Here is a 14,584-nt window from a genome sequence, read left to right as displayed (position 1 = left end):
TCAGTGAAAAGGTGATGTTGCCCATACGCACAGATTGGGGTCTCCCGATGTGGAAATATAGGATTCAGTTCAGAGGGACAGACAGAAACCTAGATCTTTCAGTTTGATCCTAAGTTTTGTTGGTAAGATGGTGATGTACATTTTGTGGCAAAATACAGTTCAGTACATCATTGATTTATTGTATTGATTGATTAACAGTGAATTTGTGCATCCTTCATGAATTAATATTACTGGCAAATATGTGAATGTGAATAGATGGAAGCTTTTTTTGACTGGATCAATATGGCGTCAATTAATACAATTAAAAGCTTACAGGACCTAATAGCCTGAATACGCCTGGGATTGTCTGATTTTAGAAGCTAACCAGGCACAGGACTGGTCAGTACTCGCAGGGAAACTGCCTTGGAACACCAGGTGCTCTAGGTTTCTGTGAGGGATGCTGGACAAAGTGGCGACTCTCTGTCTGCCTTGCAGTAGACAAAAGTTAAAAGAATTTCATGTATGTTACATTCTAACTGTAGTATTATGTGACAATAATGGAATCCTTACCTTTTTACCTTTAATAAAACTATTTTTGATGTGAGGAAGATGTAAAATTTAAAACAAATATGGCTGTGTTTAAATGTTTCTGAATTTTGCCTTTTGTGAGTGCTGATGTAATTTTTTTTCCTCCTGATGTGCTTTAGGCTTCAGCAATGCTGCGAGGATTCTTGGACATGATGTTAGTGAGGGATCCTGCACAAAGAGCACCTGCACAAGAATTATTAAAACATCCATTCCTCAAATTAGCCGGACCCCCATCCTGTATTGTACCTCTTATGAGACAATACAGGTATCGTTGAATGAAGTGGATTTAAGAATGTCTTAGCACAATATTCAAATGGAAGTTAAGCAATTGATTTAATCATAAAATGTGAATGAAAAATATGAAAGGATATAACAGCATAAACAGATTATAAATCTTGAAGTCAATGGCTGGGCAAAAATACGTGAAGCAAAACAAAGTAATTTACAAAATCTTTTGTGTGCCAGCTCCCTGAGCCACCTTTTTCCCATTTTTAGATTGACACTGCTGCAGTGGTATCAGCCAGGCAGTGGTAAGAAATATCCATCATGATAATGGCTCAGTTGACTTGGAGAGCTGTCTTCTAGAATGTTTTCCTTGAGAGGTCAGTTTGTCTGCCTTTCACTGTGTGCGAGGGATGGCATTCATATCAGGTTCTAAAGCTCAGACATTTTATTAGATTTATTTTTGGCTCATTGAGAGAATTTTGCTCAGTGAAATGTATGGAATTTGTATTCCTCTAAAATTGTTACTCGTTCTTTGGTGAGCATTTTTATTTCACACAGAACCATGCAGTTTGTTCTGGGATTGGATTTGTATCTTACTGACATTTCTTTTCTGATAAACTAACAGTATTTTGTGGTAAAGTGACTGTTGTGATAGCAAACAGTATTGAGAGGATTTTTCAGAGATAATAACTTGATGTGGGTAGGGGTTTAGAAACTTTATAAGGAAAAAAGTCTTGAGTTGCATAAATTCACAAACTTGTTCAAAACACATTTACTGGAACAGTTTGTTTTTGACTTGAGGCACTGTAATGAACTTGTTCAAATTGATAAACTAACTTAAGTTCTGTTAAATTACTTTACCTCCTGATTTTTTTTAAATATTTTTGCTGCTTTCTACTCATCAGTGATCTAAAGTGTGATGTTTGTTAAGCATGATTGCATGTTTTAACAGCCATGCAAAGTTTGATGGAAAATTAGTGACTTTAGCATGGAGTGAAAATTGCATCTCTGCAGAGGAAATAAATAATGCTGGTTATTTATTGAAAATAAAAGTCTTTTCTTTTGAAGTTTAGTGGTTGCAAAAAAGTGAAAATTAATGTTTAAAAAGTTATGCATGGGTCAAATGCGAAATATTAGTCAAGATTTTTCAGTTATAAGGCTATCAGCATATGCAATAATTTCTCCATGAAACTGACAATAACCACCATTTAACACATTTAAACTTTAACAAAGACATTCTGAAACTGTTGTCAATGAATCTGTAATTCTTATCAGGTTGAATTGTTTTGCACTCTTCACATAGTCAAAGGAAATCGGTGAATAGACAAAAATGAGATACAGGGAGTGTTAGTGTAAATAACTTTAAACTTTGGTTTTGGTGTAAGTAAAATGTAAATACCTACTAAATCTTTAAAGTATTGGAATTATAATAATAGTGATAATTTGAAGTTAGATTAGAGTTCCCTTTGATAAATATTTCCAACTATAATGAACTCACCAGCTTTCACCAGTGATATATCTGGACCTAGCACACTTATGTATGTAGTGCCGACAACTGTAGGACATAAATCCTTCTCTCAATGTTGGAAGATTCCAAATCTGTACCTTTGTTCCACTTCTTCACCCAATGCGCTGGAGCTGTCTTGCAGAGCTTTCCCAGATTTTCAAGTTCCAAATTGCCTTTAGATCCAGAGCAAAGCCAATCCTGGATCCATAAAACCATTGATTTCAGTAAGGACTGTCGAGAAAAGGATTAGAGGAGGCAAAGGGAAGGTAAATTCTTTTTAATTTCTCCCTCTAATGTTTTACATTGTTTAGCAGCTTTACTTTCTTTAAGCTAAAATTAAAAGTTTTAAAAAATTATTATCTTCAATCTTAAGTTTTTAACCTTAATATCAGCGATCGTTAAACATTTTGAAATTTCTCTCTGAACTTCAATAGCTGGCCAAGCTGAGGGAAAAGGTATTTACCACTGACAAAGGATTCAGGAGGATTTTGCCATTCTTACTGTGCATAGGAGATCCGGCTGTCATCCAAGCAACAGTAATAAAATACCGAATAACCAGCGTCTTGGCCAGGTAAGCATAGGCAGGGGAAACAATGGGCACTTATTCTAGGCTGGGGCACCAGACGAGTAAGATTAGGCCAAATGTATTTTAAAATTGATCTTTTCCCAAAGTTAGTTTAGAATATTTCAGATCTGCTTTATGAAAATGCTTATTGTCATTTTGCATTTGATAAAATATTTAAAACATCAATGAAAATGTGTTTTTTTTTTCCCCTCTGATTTGCTGCCTATATTATTTTAATGTGATTACTTGATCATTCAATCTGATGATATCACAGATGGTGAATGCCAGAGAGTTCCTTAAAATGATGCCAGAAAGAAACCATTGTTAAATTAGGAAGAAAATGTTCCAGCCGTGGCAAGAACTTGCTTAAAGGTCATGGTGAGTTCCATTGTTTTCCTACTATCTACAAAGTCCAGACTTTGTTTTGTAGAGAGTATTGCATTATTTTCATTTTCATGGAAAACATTTTACCATTAGGAAAGTGAACAATAAGGATTTAATATAATCAAGTGTTACACAGGAGATGGCAGGTGCTGGAATTTGAAGCTAAACACAATCTGATGGAGGAACTCAGCAGCTGGAGCATCGGTGGAAGAAAAAGAACGAACTGGAGACAGCAGAAGCTAGAATCTGAAGCTAACCTCAGTCTGGTTGAGAAATAGTTTTGGCCCAAAACATTGACTATTCTTTTTCTCCCACTGATGATGCTAGGTCCAGTGTGTTTTCAATGTTGTTAGAATTTGAAGAATTAAACATCTAGTTGTTGAATTATTTTAAATGCATCAGCTATAAAATATGGTTATTATTTATGTGATTCCATTATGATTTTATTTATTTTAATATTTTTCTTGTCTTGAATATTGTGTTTACAGAACCATTTATTGAATCAGTCTTATAGATTTTTTAAAAATTGTATTTCAGAGCAAATTTCAAATAAGATCTTTGAATTCAAACTACTGACTTTTTCTTCACTATAGTATGTCTTTCGACAAGTAAACTTGGGCTTGAAAATGTTTTGCAATATTTAAGAGTGTTATTGTTGAAATGATGGAGAGAGTAGTGACTCTTTGCAAGTAACTGACCTTGCTGTTAATTGCAAGAAAATAAAATTATAATGCTTGAAAGCACTTTCCCATGTCTTCAATGGACAAACAATGAATATGTATCCATATATTATTCTGATTGCTTTCAGGAAAAAGTTTCAAAAAATTTTGGTATATTGGAACATATTCTAAACAGGTAAGCACCCTTTTCTTTTGAGGTCCATTACACTGTTCAGGGCTTGATATTCCATGTTCTCTCCAACTAATAATATCCTTCTTGCATTCATTTATGTTCTACCTACCACCTAAGTCATTTAACCATGTTGAGAAAAACAAAACATCCAAAATATTGTTCTTTTCTTCTGGTAAACATTGCTAGTTCCATTTCTTCAGTTGCAATTAAAATAGTACTGGCAGGCTTTGCAAGTTTCTTACTGGTATCTCAATTCCCATTGGGTAATTTAATCTTAGTGATCTGGATGTTTGTTTAATGCATCTTTTAATATGACACATATTTCAAAAGATTAAAGTGGATAAATTAGATTTTGTAAGATTATGAAAAGAGAATAATTGTGGTCATTGCAAATACCTTAGAGGATGAGGCAGGAGAATGAGAAAGAAAAGGAAACAGCTGAGAAAGTACACTAATATTTTAGTATATGTTGTCCAATTTAACTGAGCAAATTGGCTAATAAGAGTGAGGAGTTAATTTAAATAATTAAAGAAAATATATTGTAGAAACTAATTTGGAACTAATAGCCAACAAATTCCCTGGATTTGCTAAGCTGCTTTTTAGGATTCTAGAGGATGTAACTCAACACATGCAATTGTGGTTTATCAAATTCCTTCCAGACTCCAGGGAATTGAATTAAGAATTTCAATTTGTTTAATAAAAACAAAACTTTATAATACTCTCCCCAACTGCGGAGTATATGGTATGAGTATTCCACTTTGGGAGGGATCTTTTATTGGATACCAAAAAGATTGTGAAGAGTTATGACAGAGATAATGCAGTGCACAAAAGTGCTGGAGAAACTCAGCAGGTCACATCGTATAAATAGGAAGTAAAGGGTAAGCAAGGTTTTGGTCCTAAGCCTTTAGTCAAAGTATGAGCAAAAAGCAGACAGGCACCTGAATAAAAAGGTAGGGAGAGGAGAGGAGGGAAGTAGGTGCATGGGGAGGTTAGAAGAGGAAAAAAAAAGATGAGATGATAGGAGGAGAGGTAGCTCACTGAGGAAAGAGAAGTAGGGAGGAACTGGAGGAAAGGAGACAGAAGGATAGGGAAAGAGAAACATAGGGGAGGCATTTAAAGGAAATTGGAGAAGTCAGTAATTGGTTGGAGGGTGCCCAGATGGAATGTAAGGGGTTTCTCCAATTTGCAGGTAGCCTCGATTTGGATATTTGGGGAAATATCCTGAATCACAGGAAATACAAGTAAGGTTTCTTGCAGTTAAATGAATTTCAGATACAGAAATGTTGTTGGAGTGAATCCAAGTGCACGCTGAGGAATTGTTCTGCAGAATTCCCATAGACATGTAAGATGAAGTTGTGAAGTCTCCCTTTGACCTCCACAATACCCATTATTTTTACGCATATAACACATGTGTTATATACGTAGTTTACAAACCAGGCAACCCCGCCCCCCCGCCCCCCGCACCCCGTGTGTTATGTGCATGCTATACGAGAATATTTTTGCATGTTGAAAGAACGCACACAATTAATAGTGAGCAAGGAAAGTTGAACTGGCAATTTATAGCAGGTGTGGGAATATAATAGCGGCATTGAAAGAACACAGACAATTTAAAGCGGCCTTGGGAAAGACACACCGGAAATTTATAGCGAACGTAGAATATAATACCAGCGATGAAAGAATGCATATAATTTATAACAGCTGTGGGAATTACGCAATTTATAGTGAGTGTGGGAATATTAGAGCCAACATGAGAATATAATAGCTGCAATGAAAGGACGTGCACGATTTATAGCGGGCGTGGAAAATTTGGATCTTGGGAATATCTCTTTGTACTGGATGCCATGGTATTCCTATAAACAGGGCATTCTGGCTAGGGCACTGCACCTTAGCAATGTTAATTGCCCAGACCCGTCCCTGAGAGAGGAGATTAACATATCAAAAGTCTGATTTGAGACATTAGAATTAAAATCCTGCTTAACTCTGTCTTTGATCTGTTTAATTGATTCCTCTTCAAACCTTGTTACTCTGTTGCAGTAGAATATTATCAATATAATGGATGATTGACACCTCAGGGGGGGGGAAGGTGATTGGGTATTAATTGTGGGTGATTAACTATGGCCGATACTGGTAGGTGCTTTGTCTCATGTCCCATTTAAATAGTTTTTGTTGACGGAATCTGCATGGAATATGCATTTGTGCGGTATATAATTTTTTAAACATAATTAATGAATTTCTGCACATTGTGTGTTATCTGCGTGTGCGTGTTATATGAGTGAAAATACGGTAATTGTAACCAACTGCTTATTTTCCTTAACGTTGAATGAAATTTCACTGACTCAGTTGGCTGTTACCAAAATGGTTTTCTGATCACTGACAGAGTGACCAGTGCAACCTTTTTAAAAATATCAATCATTCCAATGTGCACATCATCCCACTTGTTCTTTATAATTTGGAAATGGAAGCTCATAAGCTACTCAGTTTGCCACTGATGCTGTGTGAGTCATTTGGACCTTCACAAGGAGGAATAGAATATAAGAGTAGGGATATGATGATGAGGCTTTACAAGGCACTAGTCAGTCTTCACTTGGAAGATAGTGAGGAGTTTTGGGCTCCCCATTTAAGAATGGATATGCTGATGCTGGAGAGGAGGTTCTGGGAATGAAAGGGTTATCACATGAGCAACGTTTGATGGCTCTTGGCCTGCACGCTTTGGAATTTAGGAGAATAAGGGGGGATGTAGAAAGGCTGTTTCCCATGGTGGGAGAGTCTAGGACAAAAGGGGACAATTTCAGGATTGAAGGACGTGGACTTGGATCAGAGATGCAGAGGAATTTCTTTTGCCAGTGGATGATGAATTTGCCAAATTTGTTGCTACAGGTGGCTGTGGAGGCCAAGTCATTGGGTGCATTTAAGGGAGAGATTGATAGGTTCGTGATTAGCCAGGGCATCAAAGGTTATGGGGAGAAGGCTGGGCATTGGGGTTGAGTGGGAAAATGGATCAGCTCATGATTGAATGACAGGGCAGACTCAATGAGCTGAATAGCCTATTTTGGCTTCTATGTCTTTTGACCTTATTGTATGCTTGGAATAGATGTAGACATTAACCAAAATATAAAACAAAAATTTGAAAAATCAAATTAAACACAAGAAGCCGTGTGTATCCTTTATAAAAATTGTTTCAGTTTATTTCAAGAATAGACGCATTCAAAACTATTAACTTGAACAATTATATCTTTTTTTCTTTCAGAGTTATGTCTGAAAGAGCAATGGGAACATACCCAATACCACAAAGTTATGGTTAGTGTGATGCTATTACAGTGCCAGCATCCTGGGTTTGAATCTGGCACTGTATATAAGAGGTTTGTACATTTTCTCCATAACCTCTGTGGCTTTTCCCTGGGTGGTCCAGTTTCCTCCCATCCTCCAAAACTATGGGGTTGTCAGTTAATTGGGCAGCACAGGTTTAAATGGGCAGAATCAGCTTCTACCATGTATTTAAAATTTATTATTCAATCTCGTAATGATATTGCAGTCTATATTTAGCAAGTGGTGTATGAATGAACAAAGTCAAACCGAACCTTCTAATGTGCCGGTTTCTAGGTAATTGGAGAACACAAGATTTGATATACTACATTAATCACTAATTACACTAGGATTATGTTACCTATCTTACAGTACTTTTAATGACATTTTCTAATTGTTATGTACTGTGATGGGATTGCTGAGGTATGTAGTTTTGAAGCAGATTAGGTGCTCTCATGATTGAAAGAAGCGCATCTAAACAGGTACAGCAAGACACAGGGTATTTATTTATGTGTTTTGCATTCATGGGCGTTTGAAAAAAGTATTCTGAGAAATAATTCTTTGTCGGTTAACATTATTGTTTAGCAATTGTCGTGCACTTGGCTGGAATGCTTGACCCAACTCGATTGGAGCTCTTCACATGTGCTTGTACTCAGATTGGTCGCTAGGTATCTGAATTTGGCTGGTAGCTGTGAGTTTATGGTGAATGTGATAGACCGATAAAATTACCACGATGATGAGTCCCAATGTCAGTCCCAGTATTAGGGGGAGAGTCTCCTCTAACTCTTCCTGTTGGTCCACAATGCAAGCAGAAGCTGGGGGAAAAATGAAAGGCAGCATTAAATGCAGACTCAGAAAAATTAAAGATTTGAAGACACCTTTTGTTTTGTTACTTCCAATTTGCTTTAACATGATGTATATATGTTTAAACTCTTAATTTGCTTTTCCAGTACAATAATATGAGCCATTTTCTCCAGAATGGGATATGGGAGAGAGATAAATGTTTGAAACGGATAGGGGCTACTGACGCTGTAGTTTTGTTCGCTGAACAATCTTTACCTTCGCTAAATATGAAGTCGCGCTTGATGCTGAACGGCTGGATGTGGATTTGAAATAAAAGAATGGCAACCACTTTCTGATGATCACTGGAGATGAGGGAAATGGTTTCCTGAGCCTCGCACTTGTACGATTTACCAAGCGGGGTCACAAAGAGAGAAAGGTGGCGAGAAGTAGCTGTGTGCCTCCCAACTGCAGGGAAAAAAAGGAAACAAATCCTTGCTAATATTTTATTAGAAGAAATGGATGTGATTAAAATGTGGCCGAGATGATGCCATCCCCAAATTTTTAAATAATCTCACACACAAAAAAACTAATTGCTGGAGGAACTCAATGGATCAGACGGCATCCATGAGGGAAATGGACAGTGGATGTTTACAGTTAAAACCCAGCTTCAAGTCTTATAAATGAGAGGGAAGATATGTAGTTAAATCGTCCAGTATTGATATAAATGCACGTGTGTGTTTAACTTGCACAATATTTCAATGATTCTTGTTAGATATTAGCATGCCTTTATGATTAGGTGTGTAATGTGGTATATAAACTATGTTAATGCATTGATATTATTGAGGAACTTGTCGTTATCCTTAACAACTTCTTCAAATTCCATTTGTCGCACACATATGGGCAACAACCACACCTGGCTTTTGGTTTGGGATGTAGAACCATCTTTGCTCCTATCCTACTCAGTTAACCATATAACAATTACAGCATGGAAACAGGCTCTCTCGGTCCTTCTAGTCCATGCCAAACCAAGTACTCTCCTCTAGTCCCACCTACCTGTACCTTGCCCATAACCCTCTATTCCCCTCCCATCCATATACCTATCCAATTTTTCCTTAAATGACAAAATGAACCCTGCCCCCACTACTTCTCCCAGAAGCTCAATCCTACAGCCACTACTCTGACTGAAGAAGTTCCCCTTCATGTTATTTCTAAACTTTTGGCCCTTAACTCTTAACTCGTGTCCCCTTGTTTCAATCACTCCTATCCTCAAAGGGAAAGCCTATCCACATCAACTCTGTCTATCCCCCTCATAATCTTAAATACCTCTATCAAATCCCTCCTCAACCAAAGAATAAAGACCTAATCTGCTCAATTTTTCTTTGTAATCTAGATTCTGAAACCCAGGTAACATTTTCTTAACTCTTCTCTGCACTCTCTCTACCTTGTTGATATCCTTCCTATAATTTGGTGACCAGAACTGCACACAGTATTCCAAATTTGGCCTCCCCAATCTCTTGAACAGTCTCAACATCACCTCCCAACTCCTGTATACTATGCTTTGATTTATAAAGGCCAGCATTCTAAAAGCCTTCTTCACCACCCTATCCACATGAAATTCTACCTTCAGGGAACGATTAACCATTATTCCTAGATCTTTCTGCTCCACTGCATTTTTCAATGCCCTCCCATTTACTATGTATGTCCTGTTTTGATTATTCCTTCCAAAATGAAGTACTTCACACTTTTCAGCATTAACTCCATCTGCCATCTTTCAGCCTACTCTTCTAAGCCCATTTCCCAGCTCTTTCTCTGCTATATTGATGTTTCCATTGATGCTACCTCTTGTCCCCCTGGATAACTTGATAATTTCTGTAATTTCACTGCCACCCTAGCCTTAAACTTACCTGGACTGTTTTTAACACCTTTCTCCCCTTCCTTGACCTCTTTATCTTCAGCCCAGGAGACAAACTATCCATGGACAATGATTACAACTCAACCGACTCTCACATTATGTCTCTTCCCATCTTGTCCCTTTCTCCCAATTCCTCTGCATTCACCGCATCTGTTCCCAGGATGTGGCATGCCACTCCACAAGTCCCTCTGGTCCCCATGATCCACTCCACCAACCTTTGCATCCAACACATTATCTTCCAACACTGCCACTAACTTCAATGTGATCCCACCAGCATCCACCGCTTCCTCTGCTTTTTGCAGAGATAAACATCTAGTGCCCTCTCCCCTCCCCACCCATCTTCCACCCCCTTAGGTGTGCTCCATTGTGAACACAGAAAGTTCTAAACCTGTCCCTCAGCTTTAGCCAGGGTCACAAACAGACCTTTCAAGTGAGGCAGAGCTTTCCATGCATATTGTCCAACCTAATCTACTGCATTTGATGGACTCAGTGTGGTCTCCTCTGCATGGGTGATACCATTGAGTAACTGCTTGGTCCAACACCTGTGCTCTCTCTGTTGGTCCAAGCAAGAACTCCCTATAACAAACCATTTCTATACCCCACTCCCCCACATTTCCAGCAGATACAGTCCTCAGCCCAACCCTAAAGGTTGGCAGACCATTTCTCTCCATGGATCCTGTCTGATCCATTGAGTCCTCCCAAGCTTTTCCTTATTTGCTGAAGATTACAGCAGCTGCAGTTTTACCTTTCTCCCACAACATTCCTTATTGGTTTGAATCAAACCAATGTTTTATTCTCGACTGGATTTTACATTAGTGAAATATAAAGAATTTCACCCCAGCTGTTACCAATGCCCAATTTTGAACGGTTTTTTTTACAAAGGTACGGCTTTATTTTTTTTTATTCGATATGTTATGCCACATACCTTTTTGTGTATGATTATTCTGGCCTTATTTGCCTTGAACCATTGTGGTTATTTTCACAAACGTGTTCAGGAATGGCACTGAATTTTATTGAATTATATCGCACGCTTTTGACATGTAATATATTGAATGAATTATTTAATACATGAGACTTGCACTTAGCGGTGAACGAAGAGCGTTACTGGTTGGTGGGAATTAATCCTGGCACAAAGCACGATTGACCTTAAAAGTAACCGTCCCACAGCTCTTAACAAAAATATGTAGCATTATTCAACGTTCAAGCAAGTCATTGTAAATCGTGTAGGTCAGGTGATGATATAATGAGATAACTTACGGTTGGCTGCATCTTTAAAGTGGGTGGATTCAGATAAATCATAAACGAACTGAACCTTACTGACTTTCCAGAAGTGTTCTTGCCTTGTAGATATGTTGCGCACCTCCTATAAGAAATACATGGATGCTGCCACATTATTGCCTATGACAATTTTGAAACAAAATCAACAATATTGGATTTTTTAAAAATTGTATGGTTACTGGATTCTGTATATGTTTTGTATCATCGGGTTTTTTTCAAATATTTACAAATTGACCCAAAAATCTAACTGCTGGAGGAACGCGGTGGATCGACCAGGATCTGAGTGCGGGGGGGGGGAGGGGGGGTGGTGTTGGTGGATGGAGAGGTTTAGGTTTATAATGTTGTTTAAGTTTTAACGAGCTGTGTTTCCACTAATTATCTGAGAAGTTTCAACTTGTGCCAGAATCCTTATGCTACTCATAGAATAGACGTTCTCTCTATAAACCATTTAAATGTTTGAGAAAGGAGACTTTCCGATTCAATTCACTGGGATTTCTTTTACCTGCACAAAGTAGAGTTTAAAACTGTATGCTCCGTCAGCCCAGGAAATCTGCAGTTCAGACTCGTTACGCCCGCATTTTCCTCTAACTTTTGCGCTTCGTGGAATTGAAATGTCAGCTTGTTCTGTAATGAGCTGAGACCCAAATGAAAGGTCAAACATTTACATTACAAGACAAATGATACACATTGGGTGTCAATGGAATGTGATGATGAATTAGGTCAATCGAATCAATTCAATTTATAAAACCAATTATCTCTCAACTTATTGTTTCAATGTAGATTATGTCCGGTAATAAATAATGACATTTTTTTCCTCGAACTTATTTCAATCAGGAAGTTATCGAAGGTCTGAATAAGTTGCTTACATCTACGTAGTTACTGGCCCGTGCATCGTAGGCGACAATAAATTTTGCTGCAAACTCCGCCATCAGGCACGTTGTTCCATTTTCCCGAACCACAAAAATGTCTTTATTGGGATCAGTGGAAAGACCTGAAAGGTTCTCTGTCTCTTGTTCCGCACCGACCACCGGAAGGAGATCTGCGAAAGTGACACACTGTTTCTCGTTTCACCGAAGGCTTGATAAAACGTTTTCATATTTTGGTACAAATCACTTCATAATTGTGAACAAAAATCTGAAATGAGTCGGTCAAAAATGGGGAACAACTCGGTGTTGATCCTTGCATTAGTATAATCACCTCCTGCTGCCTGAAGTCTCACAAATTTGTCATTCATACAAATGCGGAGAGTATTTGCATTTTACAAAAGGCAGATGGATGCAAACGCAGCCGAAACACTGCCCAACGTGAAGAGCAAATTACATTTAATGTCCCAAGCGGTAATACAGTCCAGTCTCGTGGACTCGGCTGGGATACGGATACTTGACACGTTTTAACTTTAAAAATCAATACATTTCTGTCAAAATGCTTTCATTTTCTTTTTCTTGTGGGTTATTTTTACATCTGAATAATAATTCAGAAGTATCGGAGAGGTTCGCTAGGTTTATCGCTTGGAGGACTGCAGTAGTTTTCCCATCGTCAAATGGTTGCCATAAAATCTGTTTGTTACACATATAAGGTAGGCATTATCATGGGAAACGTTTAATGTTAATCCAGGAAATATCTTTAGTGCTCAAGAGGTTAATGTGTAAAACTATTTGGAATGCTCATCTGGTCTCGTTTGATTCAGCAAATATACCAATTCAATGGCACAGGCAATAAATAGAATTTTAAATAATTGCTGAAATGTTCTTGACGTCTATGCAACGTGCCTCGCCGTGTGTACTTACTGAGAATGAAAGCCAGTACATGGAGTGCTGGGGTGAAGTGATGCTTCCTGCCTGTTTCCATGCTGTGATGAAGCTCCGACGGTTCCCGGTGGTCCGCTATTGCTGAGTGAGCTTTATCTTGCCAGTACCTAATAAGGAATGAAGGAGCGTGGATTGCCGCTGAACCTGAGATCTGTCGAGATCAGTCCCAGTGCCGGAAACGTGGTCTCTGCCGATGAGTGTCGAATGATTTTGAAATACGCAGAGCAGTGCTGAAGAATCCCAGAGTGGATTCTTTGGTGCAGTGTGACCAGAGAGCAGCGCCCAGCTCGGCGCAGAGGGTTTCGTGAGAGCGCTTATTCCGGGCTCTGCAGCGGAGCGGGACTAGTTCAAAGCGCCACTCCAAAACTGCGGCGGGGGTGGGGGGGGGGGGGGGGGGTGGTTGGGGGACGTCAGGGTTTCCTGTGGCGTGGGAGGGGAAATGTGTTCCAAATCGCTCCGGTGAAGTGTGCTTTAAGTTCTTTGAGGCAGAGTCCAGGTTCTACCGACTGGGGGTTCTTTGGCGGATCTGTGTCCAGGGTTCTATGGCGGAGCTATGAACGGAGCTCGGCGCCGAAGCTGTCCATGCGGTTTGTGGCGGAGCTGTATTCTTTGATCGGCTCTTTGAGCGAACAGATCTGCGCCAACCCATGACCCAGGTGTCTCCGTGGTCAACAAGCCCACACACTTGGACTTTTCCGTTTGTCACGACTGTAAGAGTTTAAACTGACTGACGATCGCGACAGGATAAATGGCACAACTTTATTCTACCCCTTATCCCGAAATGCGCCATTCCCGATTTTGGCTTTTCGCTATAATTTTCAAACACCTTCAAATAATGATAAAATATCCTAAATATTCCCACGAACGTCCATCGGAGCAATACAACAGCCCCTTGGCTTCAAACGCGTTCTTTTTTTTCATCTCGAAGCAACCGCAAACATTGAACGAATGCTTCATTGCATAATTTGATTTAATTTCTCATTTCCAACACTTGGGTAGAGACAATGCGTCACTCGAATACCCTCCCATTAAGCAACTCCCCCAGTTCTCGCGCAGTTCTAATTGATCTATGTGTTTTCTAACATTTTCCAGGAACCCATCGGTAACATGTATTGCTTCCAAAAATGTTAGTAAAGTAACTGACCATCGATTTTACACAAGACAACTTTGACAAGAGTTCGTTCAAAACTCACACGAAAATACTTGAGAAGGTCACAAAATCACATTCAAGGGATACAGAGATGAAGGAAGTGTATTGATTTAATGTGTTAATTACATTGTTAGATGCTAACTTCAGGACAATCGGGCCAGTCTTCAATTTTCACACAGAAACAAGAGTGGCAGATGCTGAAATTTTGAGCAAACACTGAGAGGCTGGAGGGAAATGGTCCATCACCGTT

The 14,584-nt window shown here is 38.9% G+C and overlaps 2 protein-coding genes and 1 long non-coding RNA gene across 6 annotated transcripts in view; 2 read left to right on the top strand and 1 right to left on the bottom strand.

Moving 5' to 3' along the window:
• The window catches only part of LOC138761010 (serine/threonine-protein kinase PAK 5-like), a 212,988-nt gene extending 211,160 nt beyond the window's left edge, over positions 1-1,828 (top strand). For all 4 annotated transcript variants that reach the window (XM_069932479.1, XM_069932478.1, XM_069932474.1 and 1 more), the window contains one exon: positions 687-1,828. In XM_069932479.1, coding sequence (XP_069788580.1) covers positions 687-842 — 156 coding nt within the window. In that variant the 3' untranslated portion in view covers positions 843-1,828. The remainder of the gene's footprint in view (positions 1-686) is intronic.
• A 909-nt stretch (positions 1,829-2,737) lies between these two features.
• On the top strand, positions 2,738-4,103 carry LOC138759928 (uncharacterized). The gene is made up of 3 exons (XR_011355234.1): positions 2,738-2,870; positions 3,139-3,242; positions 4,057-4,103. It is a non-coding gene; the product is annotated as an uncharacterized lncRNA (long non-coding RNA).
• Positions 4,104-7,258: 3,155 nt separating this feature from the next.
• On the bottom strand, positions 7,259-13,563 carry lamp5 (lysosomal associated membrane protein family member 5). The gene is made up of 6 exons (XM_069930419.1): positions 13,164-13,563; positions 12,243-12,415; positions 11,879-12,010; positions 11,356-11,461; positions 8,463-8,651; positions 7,259-8,218 (listed from the first exon to the last, which is right to left on the bottom strand). Exons 1-6 carry the CDS (start codon positions 13,222-13,224, stop codon positions 8,040-8,042), a joined length of 840 nt encoding a protein of 279 aa, XP_069786520.1. The 5' UTR covers positions 13,225-13,563; the 3' UTR covers positions 7,259-8,039.
• Positions 13,564-14,584: the final 1,021 nt, after the last annotated feature.

The sequence above is a fragment of the Narcine bancroftii genome, chromosome 4 (genome assembly GCF_036971445.1).
Source record: "Narcine bancroftii isolate sNarBan1 chromosome 4, sNarBan1.hap1, whole genome shotgun sequence".
Classification (NCBI taxonomy): Eukaryota; Metazoa; Chordata; class Chondrichthyes; order Torpediniformes; family Narcinidae; genus Narcine; species Narcine bancroftii.
This window is presented reverse-complemented; position numbering and strand designations above follow the sequence as displayed.

Bases quoted from the DNA above. Each gene is read 5' to 3' on its own strand.
- lamp5 (XM_069930419.1), bottom strand. From the start codon at position 13,224: ATGGAAACAGGCAGGAAGCATCACTTCACCCCAGCACTCCATGTACTG. The intron at 12,416-13,163 runs GTAAGTACACAC...TCACTTTCGCAG, and splicing joins TGTACTGGCTTTCATTCTCA to ATCTCCTTCCGGTGGTCGGT. The intron at 8,219-8,462 runs GTAAAGATTGTT...TTTTTCCCCCAG, and splicing joins CGACTTCATATTTAGCGAAG to CTTCTGCTTGCATTGTGGAC.